Source organism: Myiozetetes cayanensis, unplaced genomic scaffold (genome assembly GCF_022539395.1).
Source record: "Myiozetetes cayanensis isolate MyiCay16 unplaced genomic scaffold, myiCay2020 scf5-8, whole genome shotgun sequence".
In the NCBI taxonomy this organism is placed as follows: domain Eukaryota; kingdom Metazoa; phylum Chordata; class Aves; order Passeriformes; family Tyrannidae; genus Myiozetetes; species Myiozetetes cayanensis.
Window position 1 is genome coordinate 86,864,226 of NW_026087742.1, and position 24,757 is coordinate 86,888,982.

The 24,757-nt window shown below is 44.3% G+C and overlaps 3 protein-coding genes across 8 annotated transcripts in view; 2 read left to right on the forward strand and 1 right to left on the reverse strand.

The window, feature by feature from the left end:
• The window catches only part of NPAS2 (neuronal PAS domain protein 2), a 100,054-nt gene extending 88,917 nt beyond the window's left edge, over positions 1-11,137 (forward strand). For all 4 annotated transcript variants that reach the window (XM_050331402.1, XM_050331400.1, XM_050331401.1 and 1 more), the window contains 5 exons: positions 3,825-4,019; positions 5,279-5,430; positions 6,167-6,259; positions 8,266-8,452; positions 9,624-11,137. In XM_050331402.1, the coding sequence (XP_050187359.1) occupies positions 3,825-4,019; positions 5,279-5,430; positions 6,167-6,259; positions 8,266-8,452; positions 9,624-9,809 (813 nt within the window). In that variant the 3' untranslated portion in view covers positions 9,810-11,137. The remainder of the gene's footprint in view (positions 1-3,824; positions 4,020-5,278; positions 5,431-6,166; positions 6,260-8,265; positions 8,453-9,623) is intronic.
• A 2,760-nt stretch (positions 11,138-13,897) lies between these two features.
• Positions 13,898-17,930, forward strand: RPL31 (ribosomal protein L31). The gene is made up of 5 exons (XM_050331404.1): positions 13,898-13,972; positions 14,623-14,739; positions 16,282-16,407; positions 17,230-17,342; positions 17,864-17,930. Exons 2-5 carry the CDS (start codon positions 14,633-14,635, stop codon positions 17,893-17,895), a joined length of 378 nt encoding a protein of 125 aa, XP_050187361.1. The 5' UTR covers positions 13,898-13,972; positions 14,623-14,632; the 3' UTR covers positions 17,896-17,930.
• A 505-nt stretch (positions 17,931-18,435) lies between these two features.
• Positions 18,436-24,757, reverse strand: part of TBC1D8 (TBC1 domain family member 8) — a 51,171-nt gene continuing 44,849 nt past the window's right edge. For 2 of the 3 annotated variants that reach the window (XM_050331397.1, XM_050331399.1), the window contains exons 15-20: positions 24,380-24,448; positions 22,820-23,060; positions 21,527-21,592; positions 20,835-20,924; positions 20,577-20,677; positions 18,436-19,402 (exon numbers count right to left, since the gene is read on the reverse strand). In XM_050331397.1, coding sequence (XP_050187354.1) covers positions 18,944-19,402; positions 20,577-20,677; positions 20,835-20,924; positions 21,527-21,592; positions 22,820-23,060; positions 24,380-24,448 — 1,026 coding nt within the window. In that variant the 3' untranslated portion in view covers positions 18,436-18,943. Of the gene's footprint in view, positions 19,403-20,576; positions 20,678-20,834; positions 20,925-21,526; positions 21,593-22,793; positions 23,061-24,379; positions 24,449-24,757 lie in introns of those variants that run through there. The other variant, XR_007630812.1, reaches the window with a different exon arrangement.

The window sequence follows — 24,757 nt, forward strand, 5'->3', positions numbered from 1 at the left end:
ATAAAAAGCACACAAAAAAATTACCGTGCTGTTGCAGGGATAGATTGAGACCAGGAATTAGTTTTGTCTTACTTGCCTATTACTTTGTGATTTCAGAAAAAGCCTCACACTTCTGCATGCAGCTCTTTTGTGACTCACAAGCAGCAAGGAGTAAACTGTTAAATCAGAAATTCAGCCATGTGCTGTGCCACACAGATTTCATCATTCAGGGAGCTGGATGTCTGCAGACATTGATCTGTGTCTATTATCAGAGCTACAAAGCATAGTAGCAAACAGGGTGAGCGTTACTATCAGGCGCATTTCTGGTCTCTTTAATACTCTGTGTAGAAGAGCTGTAAGCATGGGGGAGTGCCAGAGGCTGTCTGAAAAGGGGGAAGTGTTCCCTGCTTTTCCCTCATTAGCTGATTTATTAGCATATCATCCCCACCAGTTCATTCCATTCCTCGCAGAAGTGTATAGGTAGCTCTGTGGAGAATTAAGCCCAATTTTCATTTCCTTCAAAGATTTTCAAAACTGCAGTACAGCAGTCCACCAGGAGATGCTTTCCCAGATGGACAGATGTTGAGCACGGTAGTCTGCATTAGAAACTGTTTGCAAGAGCCTTGTGCAGTGGAAGATTAAACCATTGGGAGGGTTACAGACCCTGAATAAAAGTGTTCAAAACCCCATTAAATCCTTGTTACTGCTTTTCCTGACAAACGGGACAAGAGCAGCAAGAGTAACCTCAGAAGTCTGAAGGATGCCGTGTCTGCTCCAGAACTGAACAGTCTAGCTAATGATTTGCAGATGGGGAGGAAGGCAGAAGGGCTGAGTCTCACCAGCTTGCAGGAACTACAATCAAAACTATCCACATCTACCCGTCATTTGCAAATCGGGCTCCCTTGGAAGTCAGTGAATCTCAGCTTCCCAGTGCTGTGCTTCTCATCTTTACGTATTTTACATAGTCTTGATGCCTGTAATGATGAGCCCAAAAGCTATAATCCCCTGATTATCCAAAGGACAGGTAGAGTCAAAGAGATGTCTTCCTCATGATGTCTTGTCAATGTGATTCAGCCATTAGCTGTAGGGACCATCTATCCTGGAATGAAGGGGCAGCAGTGTCAAAGGGTCTCTCCCTTCCCTCGCTGCTTTGCTGTGTATGTTAACAATCTGGCCAATTAAAAAATATTTGTAAGATGCTTCACTGACCTCACAGTCTACAAAATCACCAGCAAGACACATCATTAGCAGTAGTACAGTTAGGAGGCTGCTAATTTATCTACTTAGACTGGGAAAGATTTCATTTTTTATTAGGAGGTTTCTGCTGTTATTTAAAGTTGCCATATTTCAGTTTCAGGGGAATTCAGGAAGGACTATCATAAAAGAGGCACATTTTGAAAAAACACCATTAAGTTTCGTACAAATTAAGCTTTTAGATTTAACTAGCAAGTAGGAATTCCACCTGCTAGGAATTCGATCCTCTCTCGGGGGTTAACTCTTGTTTTGATAAGGCATCTTGAGTCTTCAGTTCTGCAGGGACACAGTCACCATTGCTTCCTGCTCTGAGCTTATTTTTCCAGGTCATTTATATTCAGAGGGTAACAGTGCTCCTTTGGCCATTATAATGGCAACAGAGGGTCCCTAGGTATGAAACACTCAGAGCCCTCTCAGGGTACGAACGCGTGAACAAATGAAATTGGTTTACTGGGATAAACTTGATTCTAAATTTATAGTGCGTTAGCTGTCAACCATTAACTGTGCACATTCCTACCCAGTGGCAAACTCTGGTAATTGCAAAGTAGGTTACTCTGCTTTCTTTCGAGGATAAGCTCCTTGGCCTTCATCTTGAAGTGAGGCATGCACACAGGGAGGCCCCTGCTAAGTAAGTAGTTCGCTGCAAGTTCACAGCCTGCCTGACATTCACCTTGATAGATGCTGACTTTACATTGGGTGAACTTAGTATTTCTCTGGTGCTGTGTGCCACAAACAGGGAGGACACTAAACTAATCCCCCTAAAGGTCTTAATTTGCAGTGATCTGTCCAGTACCAGTGGGCTCACAGTCCCCATCACATTTTTGAAATGCACTACTTGCTTCGCCTGTTCTGAATTTTATGTCAAATTCTTTATACCAAATTTTATATCAGTGGTGACCAGTTTCACTGCTAATCAAGTGACTTCATTTACTAAACATGTCCAAAGCTTAGCTTCTATGTACAGAAAATAAACAAGAAAATGAATTTTCATAATTTCTGTCTTTGATTTATTCATAATAAGACCTATTTACTTGGCAGAACTTGTGAGACCATCTGTCTTTCTGATATGTAATGGCTCCAAACTCAGTGAACAGTGTTTTTAAAAGAAAACACTCAGAGCTAGTTTCAGACCTGCTTTGAGCAGCCCCAGCTCTGTCATTTGACCCATTTATTTCTATCAGACATCTTTGAGATGTGGTTAGCCTGCAGCACCTGAAACAAGCTGTTGCTTTTCCTTAATTGTCCCCCCTCTCCCAGCTGATTAATGTAAGTTTGTACCTTTTTTCTGAGTAAAATCTTGGCACACAGACATTCATTAAAAATTTATCATATTTAAATAAAAACTGTGTTTTAAAAGCTAGATAAATAAGTACAAACATTATGAATCAAGCCACACTTACATAGAGAAAAGTAGTGCATTGTGCCAGGCCTTTGGAGAAAGGTATGGGCTTTTTCCAAGAAAAATTAGAGGGGACATGATAGTTTAGGGAATTGTTAATATAGCAATAAGCTGCAGAAAGGTGTACTAATTACTGGGTGTACCTCAGACGTACTGCTAGGAATGAGACTGATGGATGAATAATGAAGAGAGTAATTGTGATTCTCATTTCATTTAAAACCTAAGTAGCTCCACTTAAATTAATGGAGCTCCATGCACGTAATAGTTGCATGGAATCAGAATCAGCTCCAGAAATTACGTCAACTGCATGGGGCAGGTACCTCCATACAGTCCTTGGTGGCAGGAGGCTAGGTTTAAAATATTGCAAAGAGAGCTTGCAGCATTAATAATGCATAGTTTTCAAAGATTACTTTTTCCTCTTTGCAGTTACAATAAAAGAAATAGTCTCTAGAAAAGCAAAAATTTGCAAGTCCTATAACTTTGAAAGAAAAAAGCCTCATCTTGCAATGTAGGAAGAAAGAGAACATCATTTACAGAAACTCTGACAAAGGAAGTGCCAGCTCTTTTGCACAAGTCAAATGCATGGCATGGTTAGGAAGAACACCAGGCGACAGTTACCTGATGGGAAATCAGATAAATGACAGTGACTGTGTGTTTACACATCCTCTCAATGATAAGGACACAGCCATTCAACATGGAGAGCTCTGGCCTGACTGTGGCCTCATTAAAGACATTTGAAGACTCAGCTGGATGTAAGGTGTTGAATTTCCAGAGACAAATTCAAAAGCAGTCCTGTCTGAAAGGCAGACAGATTACTGTTGAAAGGAAAAAGAACTGAAAAGACATGGAGTTACTCTCTTCTCTTTGGTCAGGATGCCCCAGAACACAGTGAATGTACTGGGAACTGCTCTTACGAGGGCTGTGCTTGCCCCACAGAGAGAGAACTTTTACCTTCAGGACACATTTACCTTCAGGACACATATAAATGAGTGCACTTGCAGAACAAGAAATGAAGAAACTAGAGACAGCAAAACTGCTAATGTAGGAATGAGAGGTGATTTCCAACTAACAGTAAATGTATCATGGTTCCAGAAATGGGTTAACTTTATTTTATATTTCTGGATTTAATTCTGTCACTTTCATTATTCAAGACAGCTGGGTTATGTAAAAAACCTCCCCTCTTCTTTTCCAGATGTTCTTACAGCAGCCAACAGTGTCCCTGAGCTTTAGCAATACTCAGCAGCTGGACCCACAACAGCTACAGCAGAGGTCAGAGGCCATTTCTCAGCAGCAGCTTGTACCCAGTCCTCAGCTCCAAGGGCAAATCACATCGTCACAAACGACAAACCAGCAGGCACTGAGAGAAGCAAGCGTGATTTCAAGTCAGGTAATAATTTCTTTGAACAGAGAAGTGTTTAGGTGGAAGAAGACACCAAGCTGTTATTAAGCAAGGAATTAAAATCATGTCAATCCTGTAAGTATGCCTTTGCCTTCCCTTACTTATTCTTCTCTATAAGGGAGTCTATATAAAGGGTTTCCTACAGTATTTACTTTAGCTTAAATCTCTTTTTTAAGACCTCAGCCAGGAGGGTTATATTGAGCAGCTCAAAAACAGAGCAAGGGGACCATGCAAAAGGTGTGGGTGACTTAATTGTTCTTCTGGTGGTCCTGAGAGAAACCTGACCGACTGGACTGGAAACAAGCCATAGTGGTGCCAGCAGTGAGACCTTGCAGAATACTTGCTCCCCAAGTCCGGTCCAACACAACTAACGCAATAAAGCCTGTGTCTCTTTTGGTGGCACATAGAATATACATGAGATCCTCAGGTTATGAGTGTTAACAGGTTCCCGCACAGCAAAATAAAGTTCAGCCTGAGTAGTAACTGAGATCTGTGAAAGCTAGTAGGCTTGGCATGGTATTTTTTTTTTTCTTTCTCAGCATTTCCAGTGTTTGCTCTTTCACCCACCTGAAATTGTACCTCCTTCATAGAAAACCGAGCTATTTCAGCTCCCAGAGTGTGCAGCAAACATAGATGCATTATCTTCAGAACTCTCAGCTTTTCACTTCCAACATACCTATATTATGACTCTGTTAAAATATTATAAATACAAGAGAACAACAGCCAGTGGGGCAGAAACCAATGCACAGGAAGTTCCACCTGAATATGAGGAAGAGCTTCTTTACTGTGGAGGTGGCTGAACACTGGAACAGGTTGTCCAGAGGGGTTGTGGAGTCTCCCTCAGTGGAGATACTAAAGACGCAGTTCTGTGCCATGTGCTCTGGGATGGCCCTGCTTGAGCAGGGAGGTTGGACCAGGTAACCCACGGTGGTCCCTCAGAACCTGACCCATTCTGTGATTCTGTGAAATAGAAAAAACAACAACAACAAAAATTTTAGCTTTAATAAGGTTTGTTCCCATCATGGCCTTTGGCGGCAGCTCCTCACACCTAACTTCGCCCCTGTCTCCATGGGGGGATCGCCTGGGCATTGCTTTGGCAGCGGCCCTGCCGGACGGCAGGAGCGGGCGTGGGGCGGCAGCGGGAGTCACGGTCGTTCCGCGCACGGCGACAGCAGCCGGGTGGCGGCATCGCCGGGTGCTACTGCTCGCGTTTGGCTCTCTCACCCTCCCCTCCTCTCCTCTTGCAGGGCCCGAAGGCGGCGCGGAGCTCAGAGCTGGGGCCGGGCGGCCGCGCCGCCCCCCGCGCCGCGCCCCCGCCCTTCGCCGCAGCCCCCGCCGCGCCCCCTGGCGGCACCCCCGGCGCGCCCGCCCCCGGCTGCAGCCACGACCAGCAGCTCAGGTACGGCCCGGACACACGGCCGGACACACGGCCGGACACACGGCCGGCCCGCCCCCGCCGCCTCGGCACCCCCTGCGCGGGCCGGGGAGGCTCCGCTTGGCACCCGGCTAGGCACTGAACCTAAGCGGCTGCGCTCCGGTGCTCTGAACGCTCAGCGGCAAGGCAGCCCCACCCGCAGGAGCGAAAGTAATGCCGCTGCCCTGAAACCCCGCAGCCGTGGGGAAATTATAAATGCGGGCTGTATTAGTGTACTGATCCGCTCGTAAGTTTAGAAATAGTTAATGGTTTAGTTTTGCTGAGTGAAAATAGCGGTCAAATCGCAGATCAGATCTTGCAACTGGAGTAATGCGGTGGTGAATTAAAACCCCCTGAGCAGAGTGTCTGATCCCATAGCATTATGAAAAATGGAAATCTTGCTGCTGTCTCTAAAGAGCACAAGGTGAATTTAACCAGAGTTGTAAAATATTACTCAAACAGCCAGATACTTGGCAGATAATAATAAAAAACTATGATTTATTAGGCGCGTGCCAGGCACCCACATCACCCCAGAGGGCAAGGACTGCCCCAGCCTCCTCCTTGAAGTGCCCAGGATGTGCCTGCCACAGCCAGAAGCTGAGGTCAGACCTCCTGACACTCAGCCTGGTGCCATGCCTGTGAAAATGTCCTGTTACTGTTTGCAAAATGTGTGGTCCTTCTATTCTAGCAATGTCACTTTTTCTTTTTTCCCATGCATCAGACTGTTGCTCAGCCAGCCTATTCAGCCCATGATGCCTGGGTCCTGTAATGCAAGACACCCTTCAGACCTCAGCATGGCAGGATCCCAGGCTAAGTATGTGACTTGTCAAAGATAAAACATCAAAGTTGCTTTTGAGGGGAAATGGCCTTCTTTCGTAAGATGACGAAGTAGTTATAAATATCATGAATGTGTTACTGTGCCAAGCCTGCCTTCCAGTGTCAGGCTCAGCCTTACCCTGTCTGGTTACATCAGGAAGGATGACAGAGAGAAATACAATGTGCCAGTGGCATTTTAACAAGCCATGGCTGGGGGAATTTTTGCCCCTCACATGCTGCTTGCTTAAGCACTGGAACTTCTGACCCACCACAATAAATGTGAGAGAGAAAGTCAGCACTGACCCTGTTGAAATGACTGGTGCTATGAAAACCCCTCCTCTCTAGGTGCTGAGCCACTGGTGTTACACCAGTGGAGCTGTGCCTGATCTGCAGCAGTAGAACTAAAGAACCAACAGGCCAATGCACCTGAGTGCCCTCAGAAAAGGTGCTGAACAAACCACCTCAGTTGTTTGTCTCCTCAAAACTTAGAGGAAGGAAGCAGAACACCAGTCAGAATATGACTTTTTTTTTTTTAGCTGTATTTTGTCACTGTACTGTACTTAATTGGGAATTGCAAGAATAATAGGCAGTTGTTTGTACATCATCACTTTAAAAGTAATTCTGTATGTTACCTCAGGAACGTAGGTATTCAGTATTTTTTTTAAAATATTGATTATTGCTGTTTAAGATTGTCTTGAGTTATATTTGTCCAATTTAAATATTGTAATTCTGCTTTTATGCCTCTGAATAAAAGAGGCCTTATTTGCAAAGACGTATCTCCCAGTTCACTTAAACTTCCTGACTCATGGGACTGACTCTTTTATAGGAGCTTACATCCCAGTACAAGTACCCAGACTGTAGCATTTCTGACTAACCCCTAATGTTGAACAGCTGTTGAGTGAACACAAGCCACACTATGATCTCATCACCCATTACAGGATAAACAGAATTAGGCAGGGTTGGCAATAATTCCATTGTGGTTTTGCCCACAGCTTTCCACCAAAAAACCCCACATATTAAAGCTGTGCTATGCAAAAACAGAATGGCAAGAGGAGACGAGTATTTTGTTTCTGTCCCATCTCTCACTCCAGAGGGTTTCTAGAGGCTTCTTCTGTTCTGTACAATGGGGCTCATGGTGATGGGAACTGCTGACCATACTTGGCAATATGTGTATGAGCAGCTTAAGAAGTAATCAACCCCAGCCATGTTTCTGCAGGAGATCACCACCCCACAGGCAGTCTCAGGGGAGCACAGGCAGCAGGACAGGAGGTGCCTTTACTTCTCTCTTGCTGCAGTTCAGAGCTCAGCATATTAAAACAGAATCAAAGGCCGTTTGGTTTAATGAGCCTGGAATGTGAATGCTGTGGCTGCAGAGAAGACATGCATATCTTTAATGAACCTAAAATGTGATGTGGATTTTGAGGTGACATACATTCTTCCCTCCAAGCCCAGCTCATGCTCAGAGTAAGGGAAGACAGCACTGCCAGTGATTCATGTCGTTCCTATTAGCTGGTCTCACGCACGAGAATTCTTTATTGGGAATTATTTGGGGTTTTTCATCCTGGAGAAGAGAAGGTCAGGGTAGACCTGACAGCAGCCTTCCAGTACCCAAAATGGGCTACAAGAGAGGTGGGGAGGAACTTTTTACAAGGGCACGTAGTGATAGGACAAGAGGGAATGGGTTTAAACTGAGAGTCAGTTTAACTTATATATTATGAAGAAATTATTTACTGTGAGCATGGGAGGCACTGGAACATGTTGCCCAGAGAGGCTGTGGATACCCTATCCCTGGAAGTGTTCAAGGCCAGGTTGGATGGGGCTTTGAGAAACCTGGTCCAGTGGAAGGTGTCCCTGTCCATGGCATGGGGGCTTGGCACTAGATGATCTATAGGTTTCCTTCCAACCCAAACCGTTCTGTGATTCAATGATTTATGAAGACTAGGGACTGCCATCCCTGTCCTAAGAGAACACCTTTGCTTCAGACAGTTTGTTCTTGATTGGTAGGTATTCGCAAACCCAACAAATGTTTCAAAGTTTGGAAGTGCAGACTTCCAGCAGCAGCTCTCCAATCGTACTGATGGGACAAGCAGTGTTAAACCAAGGGTTCACCACTACACCTCCTTCCCAGCCATCTTCTCTGCCACCTATGCAACTCCAGCACCAACAGCATCAGCAACAACGCTACCTGCAGGTAGGACAAAGAGGATGATGTATAAAATGTACGTGCAGAGTAATAAGGTGAATGGGATATGCAAACGGGGCTCCAGGTGTCTACTGGAGCATGATCCTGGCAGAAGTGTCCATTTTAGAGATACCAGCATGTATGAGACACTGATGTAGTGTCATTTAGCAATATAGCAAGGGAGCAGCAAGAACAGTCAGAATATTTAAAAGGAAATTACTAATTCTGTACATTGGAAGCATAATCAGATTATCCTGGATATATTTAAAGTTTATTTCTAGCTGGAGAAAATTGCTGCCTTAGGATTTATTCTGTACTCTTTATTCAGTATAAAATTTGCTTATTTTACAAGTCAAAAGATGATTTTTAATTACCAGCATCAACATAAAATGAGATCTGGATCAGATATCTCGATCCCTTCAGTAAATTAACATATTTTCTCAACTCCACAAGGCAAAGAAGATAAAGTGGAGCACATTGCCTGGAAGAACCAGGTGATTTGAAGATGTAAAAATACTTATTTTTTGACCCAATTCAACACATACTACAGTGAAGGGGAAGGGAGGAAATGAGGTGTCTGTTAACAGGCACTGAACTTCAGTCTATAAAACCTGGTCACGTATCCACTGGCATCATTGAAAGAGTAGCACCAACCTCAAATGATTAAGCCCTTGTTATTGAAATTAAATCCTTATCATAGCTGAGAATCAATGAAAAAAAGTATGACAGATACTGTTTCCAATAAAAGCATCTGCAAAATTCACATCTGCTTCACCACTGCAAGGTCACAGCCTACTCTAAACTCACAAAAAGGAAGGGCTAGAAGGGACAGCATGAAGCACATTGGGATCCCTGTTTCATTTTTGTTTCATTTCTGTCATCCATGTAATTTCTGACATGTTCTCCCACCCTACTCCTAAAGAGGCTTTTCAGAATAACCTGCAAATCCCAGGCAGTGCAGTCCTAAGAGAAAACCTTTCTCCGTGCCTAATCAGAATGTTGTTTGTTGCAATCTATGCCCATTCCTTCTAGCATTAGTTAAGATAACCTCATGCCAGACAGCTCCAGAAATTAAAGCCAACACCCTGGTAGTATTTGTAAGCATCCTGTACACTGAGGACGAAGAGCTTTAAACGTGGGAAAGAATTGAACACCACAATAAATTTTATTTTATCTGTAGGTGCAAACACCAAGTTCTTTGCACAATGAACAGCCCGATTCTTTGCTCCTGCCATCTTACTCACCACAGCAAGGAAATATGGGGTATCATCAGACACAGCAGCAGCAGCAGCAACAGCAACAACTAACATCAAGAAGAAGGAATAGCTTATCAGAATCATCGAATTTACCACAGCCACTGCGATAAGAGTCCCACCAGCACAATCAATGCACGATTAGCTTTAACCAATGGGCACATGGGGCAGAAGAGAATGACTCTGTACTTACTGTTCTGGCTTTTGCACAAGCATTTCTTTCAAAGCCCTGTGACAGAAGTATGCCACAGAGTGCAGACTGTAACAGACAGAGCATTTACAGCACGCTGGATTCAGTTTGCACTGTCTCGTGAGCACACCATGTACTGACAGAGCAAAACAAAGAGGAACAACTACCCTGTGCAGCCGCCATCACCAGTGAGTGCACGGGAGAAGGCGTTCGTTCAGTCTCGGCGTGTCATTCCGAAAGCTGTCTGGCAATTCCAAAAGACTGTTGACAGACTCATGAGGTATTTGGCCTTCACTGTTTCAGTTCTTCTTTTGTGTATGAAAAGCACTGCGTCAAAGGTCTATTGAGGAGAGAACAAGAGATTATTTTTGTTATGATTATTGTTATTATTTTGCACAACTGCACAGAGGACAAAACCTAGGCACTTTCTGTAAAGAGAAGTTTGTTTCTTTATTCTTGTGGCCAAATCAGCACATCCAATGGAGGAGGAAGCCCAGCCATTGGTGAAGATGGTCTACAGCTCATAACCCTTGATTTAGAATCTGAAAAGTATTATGCAGCTTACCCTAACTGTTATTCATTATGAAACAACCAACCAAAAAAACAAACCCACAAGCCACTCTGGACTCTGTTTTGTACGTGAATTGTGATTGCAAAGGAAGGAGAACACAAATTGTAAGCACAATCATGCAACTTTCCAATAGTACAACGTGAATCCTTCTTCAACCTAACTCGCCCACTCCACGTCTCTGAGAAATATGCACTGTGTTTTGGCCCAGTGACTCGGGATGCTGCAGACTATTACATATCTCTTTCATTATAACATTTAGGATTAAATTTTCCTTTGGAGGAAAAAAAAAAAGAAATGCACTTTTCGCTTTTTTTGTATGTTTTCCGTTGATATGTTTCTAAGAAAGATTTTATGTAATTATTAAATAAAAAGTAGTGTATTGTACAGCTGTTGTAATAATGAACTATTTCTATATAAAATAAAATTATATGGAATTATGTGGAAATTATTTTGTATATGAAATATCAACTCATTTCACAAGTATAAAGATTGTGCTTGTGCTTTTTTGTGAGTGGGTATTTTGTAATAAACTAATGAATTAGAAATGTTTTTGTGAAGGGAACTACTGTTTCATGCTATATACAACTCAAACTATTATTTTTTTCCATTTAATGATGGACAGTTGTCTTTATTTGTAGAATAAAATAAAATAGCCAAAAGGCTTTATTGCAGGACTTGCACACATTTTCCTGTGACTGTTCAACTATGTGATTCACTAGACTTTTTATCTTAGCCGTAGCCTTGCACGGTGTTTGGCACGTGGTTAGCAAAAACAAGTATTATCCTGTGGGATTTTTGTCATGGCATAGACTCTGAGAATGATAGCTCAGGAAGTCATATTAGCTGTTGGGAAGATAGTTCATTTTAAGAACCTTTAAAACTTGAAAGACCTCAGCTCAGTACTTCCAACCAAACAGTTTTATGTTAGGACAAAGCTGATGGTTTAAAGAACAGTTTGACCCAGCACACACAAGGGCTTTGAATCATGTCCAGCTTTAGTGTTTTAAGATGTTGCTGTCCTGAGTTTTGTGACGCATCTCTTCTGGAATGCTCACACTGTAGACAGTCTGGTTTCCACTTTAGCATCCTTGTGCAGACTTTTTCATGTTAAATTCAAATTGACTACAGGAGGGAGCAGACAGGGTACAACTCTGCTTTCCCTCTGCTGAGTGCTGCAGGAGCAGCAGCCTCCAACACAGATTGAGGTGGATAATGTCTTCATTCACCTCAGCAGGACTGAAAGGGGATGGCCCTCAGGGCAGCTTGCAGCCACTGGAGCCAGCATTAGCTTCAAGAGAGCGCGGTCATGCCCTTCCCACCCTTCAGTACCAGGGATCACATCACCAGAGCCCAGCATGTTCTGGTTTCTGTGCCATAGAGGAGCAATGGAGGTAATCGGACTGGGAGCTGGAAACAGTGAAAGTAAACTTTTTGAGAAATGAAAAAGTGCATTTGCCCTGAGTTCTGAAAGAGTTAAAAATCTCCTGAAGAAAACCCACCTCAAAATGACCTTGTTTTGACAGGAAAACTGGGTGGTAGCACTGATCAGTGCGTAATGTATTTCAGTCCATACAACTCTGCTGGTTCATTTCATTGGAAGAAGATGAGGGAATCAAGTCCAGTCTCTATAAAGTGTTTAGCTAATAGATCTGGTCTGTTAAGAAAGTGGTTTTACTGCAACCTTTAGGTACCAGTGTGAGTTAGCTGACTCATCTCTTTAAATTCTTGTCTTCAGTGAAGCAAGAGTGACCCCACCAGATGAAGATTAGAAAGCCAAATCCAAAGGTTTCACTGAATGTCTGAAGGAACCTCCCTCTTTCCATAAATTGTAGACAAACCTAAGTGAAACTGTAGACAAACCTAAGTGAAGGCCAGTTGGCTAAGTTAGAGGCTAACTTCATAATTTCCAGCCACTCCTGTAAGGCCTTATCCTGGGAAAGGGGAGGAGAAATCTGTAAATTCATGTAGGAAGAGGTAACAAAGGAACGTGAGTACCTCGGAGGAAAAACGTGTGAAAGCAGCAGTTGACGGATCTCAACCACTATGACAGAAGTCCCAGAAAGGGAAAATTCCTTTAAGAATTTGTTTTACTCTTAGAGATAATACACCCACATCTCTCCCAATTGCCAGTGGTATGTCCAGACCAAGCTCAGCCTTGGAGCACTTAACTTTCTAAAACCAGCAGCACTGTATGCTGTTAACAGAGAGAAGCTGCAAATAGAGTGGGGTTGCCTTCTTTTAAGTTGGATTTATTACATGGTTAGGAAGGATACAAAGTGCTTGCAAGAGCAGATTTTTGTCAAGACCCACTTATTCATGCTCTGTCTCATTTCCTCCCTGTGCAAACATTCTGGTTTAGGATTATTGCACTTGTTCCCTGTTGCACACACGAGGCAACACTAGTCCTCTTCACAGAGCTGGGCTGTTGTTCTAGTTCATTACGGCCGAGATGCAGCTTGTTCCAACACAGTCCCTCAGTTTGGGCCGGTTTTGCGGGCAGGTGGCCAGGCGGGGTGGTTGCAGCAGGCCACTGCCCCACGCCGGGCTGCCTCGCTTCTGCCTCGGGAGCGGGAGCTACAGATCTGAAAGGGGGCAAAACGCTTGCTGGGAGCACAACTGCGCCAAGCTGAGCCCACCACACAGCTCACAGTAAGAGAAAGGCTGAAGAGGGGGCGGGCACCAAACACCGCCGGTACCGGCACACAGACCGAACATCGCCTGTACTCACACACAGAGACACATCATCCCACCGAACACCCCGGTACCGGCACACACAGACACACCGAACACCCCCGGTACCAACACCCCCGGTACCGGCACACACAGACACACCGAACACCCCCGGTACCAACACCCCCGGTACCGGCACACACAGACACACCGAACACCCCCGGTACCAACACCCCCGGTACCAGCACACACAGACACACCGAACACCCCCGGTACCAGCACACACAGACACATCACCCCACCGAACATCCCTGTACCAGCACACAGAGACACACCATCCCATCGAACACCGCCGGTACCGGCACACAGATTGAACATCGCCTGTACCCACACATACAGACACATCACTCCACTGAACGCTCCCGGTACCGGCACACACAGACACATCACCCCACTGAACGCTCCCGGTACCGGCACACACAGACACATCACCCCACCGAACATCCCGGTACCAGCACACACAGACACATCACCCCACCGAACATCCCTGTACCAGCACACACAGACACACCGAACACCCCCGGTACCAACACCCCCGGTACCAGCACACACAGACACATCACCCCATCGAACACCCCGGTACCGGCACACACACACACACACATACACACACATCACCCCACCGAACCCCCGGTACCGGCACACACAGCCCCTACCCCCCCAAAGCAGCCCCGCCCGCCGAGCCGCTCCCGGCGCCGGCGCAGTCTGTTCCCACCCTCGTCCCGGAAGGGCTCCTGTTTCCCGGAGTGCCTCGCGCGCTCCTTTCCGGCCTGTTCCCGGGCAGGGTGAGTGCTGGGGGGTGCCCGTCCCGCCGAATCCGCCTCCATCCTCCCCGCAGAGCCCGCGGCGCGGGGGGTCCCCGGCCCGGCCCGGCGCGGGGGGCGGCCCGGCGTGGGGGGCACCGAGGGGGAGCTCCCTGCGGGCCCGCGTTCGGCGGGAATGGGGCCCGTGTCCTGCCCACCCCCCCGCCTCCCAGGCCCGGGGAGGCCTGCGGGACAGATGGGAGGCGGATACGGCCCGTGCTGTCAGTCCCGGGAAGGAGCCGCTTAGGCACCGCCGTGTCCATTCCGGGCCGGGCTGAGCCGGCCTGCCGGGTCGCCTGGAGGGAGGAGGGGTTTGAACACAGGGAATCAGGACGGGGCCATCGCAGGAGCGCTTGAGGCTGGCCGGGAGCCCGCTCTTCATGTGAGGTGGTCGGAGTGTCGGATGTGCTTCCTGCGCCTCTCAGGCAGATGGAAGTAAAGCGTTTGTGATGCTGGAAAGCTGCTGCGTGTAGCCTGCGACTGGTGCGACGCCGAGCGGTTAGTCAGGTTTAGGTTTAAAGTTCCGAATGTGGGAGCTGTGTGGCTTGTAAGGGTCTGGGGAGGACGGGAGGCAAGGGGACGGGAAAAGTCCCGAGGGAGGGTGTTTTGACGCGTGTACGGATGTTTTTCAGCGTTGCTCAGATGGCTCCTGCGAAAAAAGGCGGCGAGAAGAAGAAGGGGCGCTCTGCCATCAACGAGGTGGTAACGAGGGAATACACCATCAACATTCACAAGCGGATCCATGGCGTGTAAGTTGTTGTTATCCCTTACGTTAAGTGGCATTTGGAAGCGGCTTCGATAGGTTTTAAAGGGCAGAGGAGGACTGTCCTCGTTGCGTGTTGTTTGTGGTCTCTTGTGCCTCGGATGTGTCGCCAGTGAAGTAGCTCTGTACCTGTGCAGTCCCGCACTTTGTATATGGCTTTCAGGAACAGGCATGTTTCTGTGAGCGTTCCAGGACTTGAATTTGAAGTTAGATCTATTTCCATCTGTGCACAGGTTGTCATCCTTTCCCAGGCAGATGTTTAAAGTGTAGCCCACTGATCAAGTTTTAGAAATTATATATTGCTGTAGCCAGATGATTGGCTTTGTGCTTGTCATGAAGTCATGTGAGGTGTGAATTGGGATATGATTTGAGTTAAAGGAAATTTGTTGTGTGTAGATGAGATTTTACCTGGCAAAATGCTGAACCTCATAAAACTGTGTAGTAGTGAAGTGCTTGAGAGGAAACTGCATCACCTTTGCATTCTGCGTGTGGCTGCAGTCATGTGGAAGACACAATCTGAATCAAAATGATGGGGGAAATGGCTGAAGTTAACTTGGAGAGAAATGAGGCACTGAAGTATTGTAAAACCGTGGGTGAGAAGGAGAGGCAGTGGTATTCTTTAAATGGCAATAAGATGTTCTGGCCTTGCCTGTTGATTGGCAGTTCAGTCTGTTTTAAGGCTGATGATCCTGCTATCCACTTTTCTTTTTGGGTTATCCACTTTCTGTGCATGGTGTGTGCTGGGGCTTTTTGTTTATTGCTTGTCTCACTTGTAATCATGCACCCACTCCCCATTTCTAACACTAAATATCAACAGCAGTGTGCAAATAATACTAAAGGTAACCCCCTATGGGACCTCAGGCATGTGGAGCTGATACAGCTCCATGTCACAGTCTGGGTATAATATATATAGCAAAACACAGTGCAGCTCTAACTTGTATTGGGAATGCCCAGTCCTGCAGGATCTATCCATAATGGGCATGAGGCAAGCTGTACTGGTAAAAAAAAACAGTTCTAATGGTGGTACTGGTGCCATCCTGCTAGCATGAGAGAAAGTAAGTACTGTATAGCAGAAGCTGTTACTTAGAATAATGTCAGTTTTTCTCTTATGCAGTTTTTTTTAATACTGTTACAGCTCTGCTAGGTTCGTATTACTATTGTTGCACTGCTTTTCTCATAGGCCCTTTATTCAGTGTCTGTGAAACCTCTGATCTCTTCAGTAATGTTGCGGTATTCGAACATGCTGACATTAAAACTGAAGGCTTAAGATTCAGGAGATCCTGGGGTTGCAAAATTTTACTGAAATTATTCTACTTAAGTATAGGAGGTTTCTGTTAGGCACAAGGTTAGCAGCTGCCTGCCAGGGTACCAGTGTAGTCATGCTGTGATTGCAGCTGTTTGTCTGCCGTTGAACACAATTCTTTAGGTTGTATGTTTAGAGAGTGCCAGTGCTTTAATGCTGCAGCGTGCAACACTGAATGCTGACAGTGTCCTGAAGTTGAAGAAATGGCTCTTGTGTTTGTCCTAGGGGCTTCAAGAAGCGGGCACCACGCGCTCTCAAGGAGATCCGTAAATTTGCGATGAAGGAGATGGGTACTCCCGACGTTCGCATCGACACCAGATTGAACAAAGCAGTCTGGGCTAAAGGAATAAGGTGAGTTTCTGCAGCTTTCCTTGCTGGGTGTGGAAGGACTTGGAGGGGTAGACATGTATGCTTCTTGCATTTTCCTTGCAGATGTGTTTTTTTCTTACAGCGTACATGCCAAGCTGATCTTTCTGTCAGCTCTGTATTGTGGTCAGTTGTCCCAGCGTATTTGTAGCAATGCTTTGGCAAACTCCCAAGTTACTGGGTTTTATGGGCAGCGGTTTTCTGTCTTCCCTGTTAAATTTTCCAGTTCATACCAATGAAAAAGTAGCACTGGAAGCAGGAGACAGTGTAACTTTAGAGGTTTGTAGTGAGGCTACTGACCAAGACTTCTTTATATTAACTGGTAGCAGTGTGGTCTGTGGAGCAAGGAGTCACTGCATCTGTCTTTGCAGTTTGAGCTTGCAGGTTTTACTGGTTAGAATACATAATGTATGCAAAGTAAAATATCATCCTCTGGAAGGATCAGGAGTGGTTAAAATCACCCGTGTCAGCTTGTATGATAGTGAGTGATCTCCATAAAGTATGAAAAATGCTTTTGACTTATTCAAGGCTCACTTCAATCTTACCTGCTCAAAACTAAACAAAAAAAAAAACCTAAAAACCTCTCCTAAGGCCAACAGTACAATCTCTTAAAGGTACAAGATTTTTCTCTTGCGATGAGGGTGAGATAGAAACAGAACTGATTCATCATGTCTTTGCACAAGTAGGCAGCGCTTATGAATTTGGGAGGGAGGGGAGGGTAGTAATTATGGAACAAAGAACTTTTCAGTGAATTCACAGGTTTCAGTACATAGTTTACTACAAATCAATCTGTTGTCTTCATTTTAGGAACGTTCCTTACCGTATCCGTGTACGTTTGTCCAGAAAGCGCAATGAGGATGAAGATTCACCAAACAAACTGTACACTCTGGTTACCTACGTACCAGTCACCACATTCAAAGGTGAGGAAGGTTGCACGCCATCTCTCACACCATGTTTCTCTTCCACGAGTAGCAAAGCAGGACAGCTCCTCCTGCAGTGCACAGTTCAGATGAAAAGCATGCAGAAGGGTCAAACTGCTGGCTTAAACTACCTCTGCTGTAGAAATGAGGGCTGCTAGCTTGCCTGATCTGCATTAAAAATTAATACAGATTTTTGTGAAATAGTAATCTAAATTTTGAGAGATCAGGAAACACTGGCCACAGTTGTTAGTCTAGTTTTAAGGTTTGTTTTCCCATGTAAAGCCTATCCTCTGATGTCAAAAGCTCAGGCAGGTTGAGCCCTTTCTGTTTGTCATTTGAGAAAAACCAATTCTGCATATAAAAAAAAAAAAACCTTCATGTTGTATCATACTTGCCTATGTAGTTTGCTCTTCCAGAAGCAGATCAGCAAACTAGCTTTACATTTTCTTGTGAAGACTTCCATATATGCTTTAAGGGAACTGTCCTAGTAACAGGTGGTGATACAATTTCTTGTTTTGCAGGTCTACAGACAGTCAATGTGGATGAAAATTAATCTGATTTTCATTACAATAAAAGGATAAAAAGAAAGTTTATTTTTATTGTCCAGTCTCTTCAAGCTCTCAACTGTGAAACACTGAGTTGAACAAGTACCAACATCTTAAAATGTATTTTGCTTAATTGAAGATAACTCTAGCCTTCTGTTACATGTGAATGGAATAAGGAGAAGATGTGAATGTTTTTTGTGGGTGGCAAAGTCCTAGTGCTTTTGTTCTGTTCCTGGGGGAGTAAAGAGCCACTACACAGATATTTTAGTTTAAGACCAAGTTTGTTTAAAAAAACACAAGAAAAACCCAACCAAAACTGATGGCTCCTATATTTCATATATGTAATCTCATGTGGATGATGTAAGTTCCCTGTATTTAGTCCCCTGCTGGCTTCGTAGGCAAACTCAGTAGGCTTCTCCCAAAGCTGCTCTGTGTGCTACGTGGAAACAGATTTCTGACGTGATCATCCTAGCTCAGAAAATTTACGTAATGAATTAAGGATTAAAAGTACTTACCTTCCATAAATCAATAAATACTGTCAATGCCAGTTTCGTACAAAAAGGGTTTATTGAAAAGTGCCTGTTTTTACAGAACAACGTCAGAAGCACAGTCCATGTACATTTAACATTTGAGCAAGACATACAAATTGGAATACAATCAAATATATTAAAATAGTTTCAATTACCAGCATTGAAACAGTTTTCAGTATTAGTGCAAAAAAAAGGCAACCCAAACTGCAGACAGCAGATGAGAAGTGTTTTCCCCTGTTAAAAAAAAAAAAAAGGACAACTGGAGCCAGCCTCTGGTCTCCCAGTGCGGAAGAGGGCTTCAGTGTCTTCACACTCTAGACAGATGTTTCCTTTTACATTCAAAACAAGAACATAATAAATCAATGGCACAAAACAAACCTACACACACCCTTCAGCTTTTAAAGCTCTTAAACTGAAAACCACAGACCAACAAATTGTTTATCAGAAGTCCACTGCTAACTGAAAGCCTTTTACAGTATGTGCTTTGGCATAATTTCAGTGCATTTCATTTTTTACATGTTTGCTGCTACTGCATGCTTGGTTTTGTATGTTCATTCCGTGGTGAGCAGCTCACTCCATTTGTTTTGAGACTATATTGATTTAGCTTTGCATTCTCAAGTTTTGGTTTCAGTTCTAAGGGTTTTTCAAAGAAGTTAACTAATGATTGTTCAGTCAGGAGGGATGCTAAGATATGTTCAAAAGAGACACTCCAGTCCCCTTCAGTCACAGGTGAAGGTTGAGAGTCTTTGTGAGGGGTCTTCACAGTGTCAGTAAAAACAGCGTCCTGGTCTGAAGCAGAGGCCTCGGGCTGTAAGTCCTCAGTGAACTCGTCTGATCCACTCCCCAGGCTGATGCTTCTTTGTCCTACTTCTCCAATCTGAAGTAACAGTGTGGTCACAGTGGCAATGGCTTGATACAAATCATTCTCCTCTGGATCGTCATGAAACATGCTGTACAACGTTTTGCAGAACTGAATGAACTCCCTCTGTAAAGGATGAAAAACCAACATCGAAGTACTGAAAGACCATGTTATGGATCACTGCAGGAGTCAGGTGAGGGCATGGTACTGCAAAGGCAGGCAGAATGCTGTGTACATTTATATGCTCATTTATAACTTCTGCCTGCTTTTAAAAAATACTAGTGAGGGCATTTCAACCCCCACTGGTGCTAGGAATCCTTGTGCTGAAATCACAGAGGAAACAGAGCAGTGAAGTATTTTGATGCCTTGATGAAGGAGATCAGGACCTGCGAGGTGGCCAGAGGGCAAGTGAGATACAAGGCAAGGGATAATCCCTTACTGGTGGCTGGCAGAGTGAGTTACAACCAAAGTTGCCATCCACAGGCCTGCAAGCAACCTCCTTTCTGTTTCTCTCCCATCTTTCCCCCAGATCTTTTTCTTCTGCCAGTAAAATTCAGACATCTTCCCTGCCCACCCCCTTTCCCTCCCTCGCTTACCCATCACAGGTGATTATCAGGCTAGAGAGGATGTTTCCATATCCTGTTCTGAGATGAGCTCTCAGTATGATGCCTTTAGGAGAGCTCATGTGTCCCTGCTGAGCTGACAGGTGAGGTACATGCCCCCCATTTAAAACTTCATGTAGCAACACCAGTTTGTTTTACTAATATGGGACCCTCTTCCCTCCAGATTTCCTTATGCCAGCAACATAATAGAAAGGCACTGGCATTAGGGAGGAGATTGTCAGATGACAACAGCCTTCAGCTGTTTTACTTCATGCAGTTTTAGTCAGTGTTTTGGCTATGACATGGCAAATCCCAGTTGGTGGGGGACTAAGAAGTCACTGGTTTGGTGCAGAGGAGGTTTGGGAAGACAAAACAGCAACAAGCATTCTCGGGAATTCTTGGGCTCAAGAGGAGGGCTTTTTCCAGCCTGCATAAACCTGTTTGCTTGCCTGTTCTGCTGCAGGTGGGGGTGAATCTGAAATTCTGTTCACCAGACAGACTGAGTAGACGGAGCTGCTAGAAAGGTAGCTGAGAGGTTTTAAACACATGCTCCTTGGATCAGAGGACCCCAGTCCTTGATGACGGAATCTAAGTACAGGCTTAAGTCACAGTTTCACAGAAAGAGGCAAACTTGTATTCAGTCACTGCATTTTGAGTACCCTTACTTAAAAACAGACTACAATCTCTAAGGTACATACCTGGCTCATTTTTGGCAATTCTTTTTCAGTTTTAGTATCTTTTTCTTTGGCTAGATCCTTCAGCATCTGCTTCAACTGCTTTTGGTAATCTACTGCATCACCTTTTTTTGGAGCAGACATAAAAAGGATAATTAATTTTCAAGTCACTGGAGTAAATTTACATTTCAAAATAAACCCCAGAGAGCAGAGATAACATGGTAGGGATCACAAGTGGGTTATCTCATATGCACACTCATTAGAGAACCATTTTGGACATACCATTTGATTTTCCAATCACTAGTGGTCTTGATGTTGACAGCAAAGGATTCTTTAATGGTGACTGGCTGTCTCTCTCGTTTTCTGTGAGAGCTGTCCAAAAGAAGTGACAAATGTAATCCTTTGAATTCTGCATGATGGTTATTTATGTTTCTATGTCTTACATTTTTGAAGAAAGCAAAACAATGGGGCAAATATGTTTTTAAATACTTTTAAGTACTTAATTAAATCATACTGTAAAATTATGTTACTGTAAGTAAGACTGGTTCTGCATTTGGAAGTTTGCCAAGAATGGCATATTTAATTAAAATCTCTGAACAGAGGAATTACCACAGAATTTTGTCACCTGATCAAAACTGGATCAAGATAAGAATAAGGAGATCTCTACTGTACATGGAGTACGAGCCATTCAAAAATGTTAGTTCATATTTCGTCTGGAAGTAACCATGTAATTGGCTGCAAAAGATCTCTGAATGCAGCAGGTGTGTGATCTTGGACATTGTAACCTATAAATTTCATCCAAAAAAGTTTGATTGGAGTGATTTGTAAACTGCGGTGAGTGCAACTACAAATGTACATCCTATACTCTCCCAGTTGGAAGGAAGCAAGATTGAGATCTTCATTAAGCAGCTTTTTCCCAAAAGCAAGAACTTGTTTTGGAAACTGAGGTCTTCAGTCCCTTTCAGATTTCTTACCCGGTGGGATATGCAGCTTATACAGTAACTTTATCTTTTCATTCATTTCTCCATTATACATAACATCTGCAAGGCAAAAAAAAAAAAGGAAGTGAACCAGAGCACTTACTTCCACAGTTTAAAATAAATCAGGCATCTCTCTGTGCACAAAGGATAATTGTTTACATGGACAATAAACATATGGCCAGAGTATTACTTTAAGTTGTGCCTGTCAATGAGGAACAGCAGGTGACAGCCATCTGTTTGGTCGTTGTTCTTTTGTAAAGTAGATTGGGAATACCTAAACCTATGGAGCTTCAGCATTGTTTTAAAATATCAAGGAGGATGGCGGAGAATCTAACAAAGGCTGTTTGCTGCCACAGAGTAACAGGAATGTGGAAGGGCAGAGACAGAAAACTTTGGGGACATGATAGTATTTCTCCCCTTCAGCTCTTAGTGCTGTTCTACAGAGTAAGCCCAAAAGAGATAGCTATTTAACGTGTAATATAATTCACACTTTCAATGACCACGAAAAATAAGTTTCTAAACTTTCAAATGCACTGAAACACTGTGAAGAACCTTTTTAATTTAAAGTTGTATCCGTCTAAGAATTAAAATCAAGTAACAATATAATACCGAGTGCCTTAAGGTTCACATAAAAAATTCTAAAAATCTTAAGTGGCAAGAGAAAAAAATTCACAGATTTTTACTGAAGCTTTGAATGTTGATTCAGTTTTTTCCACTTGCAATCAGGCAACAGTTGAGATATGGCACTTTCTCTTCAGCCAGATTTTGGGACAGGCAGCCTCATCTCATTAGGACAGCTGGTGGCCTCAAGACCAATCCAAGCACAGCCCTCGGTCCCTGCTGGCCAGATTTTTTTTTGTTCTGCTTGAAGTCAACATGTAAGGCAAGCAGCAGTCAGCCGTGTTTAAGTCTTTAAGAAGTGGCTACAAAGAGATACACTGAGATTATAGAGGTATACTGACAGCTGTGAGTAGAGAGGATTTCCCAGTATTCCATACAGACCTACGTATAATTTTAATTCATACAAGATTTTAAACAAAATTACTATTGTTTGAGATACCAGATTTTTAGTACAAGATTCAGTCATGTCCTTAGGGCTGTCTTTTAAATCAAATTGACTTTGGGTGATTGGAACCTAAAAAATCAGTAAAGGTCACTGATTAGGATAATGACAAGCCCTAGAAAACCATCCTCCCCTGCCAGTCATACGGCGCTTTAACATTCCCATCTCTCGCACGTGCCACCCCCCTGCTCTGCCCACCTTCCACCCTGCAGGTGAGCTGATACCTAAGCAGCTGGCGAGCCCCTTGAACTCGATGAGCCGGTCCATGTTCTCATCCAGGAGCCGGAAGGTCCTTTGGGCGAGGACGTCGGTGTGCTCCCCGCAGGTCCAGGGCGACACCAGCCTGTAGAGGTTGGCGAACTGCTGGGCATCGATGCGGTACTGCTCGGCATACGGCCGGCTGGGGTCGTGCCGCTCCGCCACCGGGCTCGTCGTTTCCCAGTAACACCTTATTAAGTGTTCCCTCTAGGAGAAATCAGAGGTGGGAGAGGGGTTATTGCGCTGCGCCGTGTCAGAGAGCAGCATCAGGCATTCACATCAAACTGCTGTAAAACACTCAAAATTCCCTTTGCGTGAGATGTCATACTGATACCAACAGTGTTTCTGTGTGAAAAAGCAAATCTTTAACCAGAGCAGCCAACCGCTCTCACAATTTGTAATGGATAATTAATACATTTGAAGGGAGACAGTGCAAATTCTTGGAATAAATTCGCTGTGGGCTACTGAAACTCTATTAGCCACATCTGGCCCAGGATGTTCCTAACCAGCCAAAGGTACAGAGGGTCACAGAAAACACAGGGCAAGCATTATACAGGCTTGACCTGCTCATTTATTCTCTCTCAGACATCTCCATTTGGATACTGTACCTATTAGTCTTCCCTTAGGGACAGGCAAAAGAAAGAGTCCTAACAAAGGAAGCTGTCCCCGGGGAAGAAAGAAAAATAAAGAAAAAGGAACTGCCACTAAGATATGAAATAAGGGGAGTGTGAGCCAGTTAAAGCTCAAAACCAGCAGTGAGCAGCAGGAGGGAAGCACTGAAGAACAAGCTCCAGCAGCATCATCTTACAACTACTAATGGAAGGAGGCTACAGCTGCTCTTAGTGACAAAGCTGTGCAACACTAACAACATACCACAGTCATATTCTCAGTATTTATGGCTGTGGACAATACACAAAAGAAATGGTCCATTAAGGGCAATGATTACAAGCTTGGATCTCTAAATCAAGTGTAGTTGTATAAGCTTAGATGTCCCTGTCTCCAAATAACCTTATTACAAGTTTTGTCAAATATCAGCTTGACAGAAAGGAACTGAAGTAGAAACTGCTTTCAGTTCTAATTAAAAAAAAAAAAAAGAAATAAAACTGTTAGAAATTAGGAACAAATAGCAAGGACACATGTTTGTGGGGTTTTCTTTCCCATATGGAAAATAGTCTGCCTTTAAACAGCATTAAGAAAGCACTGCCAAGAACCCAGTGAGCAGAGCTACATATTATTTAATTTATTCTGCATATGAAAGTTAGCAGAACCTCATCTGTCAGGGACCATTTCCAAGCAGCAAGTTATAAAGGCAACTCTGGAGCAGTTCTCCTCTGAAGGATCTGAGCATTACTACTCCTCTTTAACAACTGCACAACCACAGAAAGGACAAAACGGCATGATCCCACCCAAACAGCACCGCCCAGGCAGAGGACAGGAGGTCCAGGGCAGCAATGCAAAGCAACAGCTGGAAGTTACACCCAAAGGAGCCTCAAACAGTGCACCACCCGCTTTTCAGGGAGACCAACCTTGAACAAGTCATACAATTCCTCTAAATCTTCAGGAAGAATTGAAACATCTGGGATGACAACTCGGAGCTTAAAAAGAAAGAACATCATGTTAGTGACAGTCTCTACTGCCTCCATCGCTGACACGGGCAGGGCCATGAGCCCCGCAGGGACTGTACTGACGTGCTACAGCTGAAACTGCAGTATTGAAAAGTCTTTGCAATGTTTCCCCCTTCTTTAGGTTTGTCTGTTGGTCAGGCCAGTGAAAAGAGAAATCCCTCAACAGCTATTTCAAACAAAGACAGGAAGTCCCTAAGCTACAGGTCACAGGAGGCCAGGGAAGCATCGCATCGTGCTCTGTCTCTTCTTACACTCTTCCCCAGGCATCTGTCTGGGCCC

What these genes read in the sequence shown, in the direction of transcription:
- RPL31 (XM_050331404.1), top strand. Translation starts at nt 14,633, where the DNA reads ATGGCTCCTGCGAAAAAAGGCGGCGAGAAGAAGAAGGGGCGCTCTGCC. An exon ending in CACAAGCGGATCCATGGCGT is followed by an intron (nt 14,740 to 16,281) that starts GTAAGTTGTTGT and finishes TGTTTGTCCTAG; the next exon opens with GGGCTTCAAGAAGCGGGCAC. An exon ending in GTCTGGGCTAAAGGAATAAG is followed by an intron (nt 16,408 to 17,229) that starts GTGAGTTTCTGC and finishes TCTTCATTTTAG; the next exon opens with GAACGTTCCTTACCGTATCC.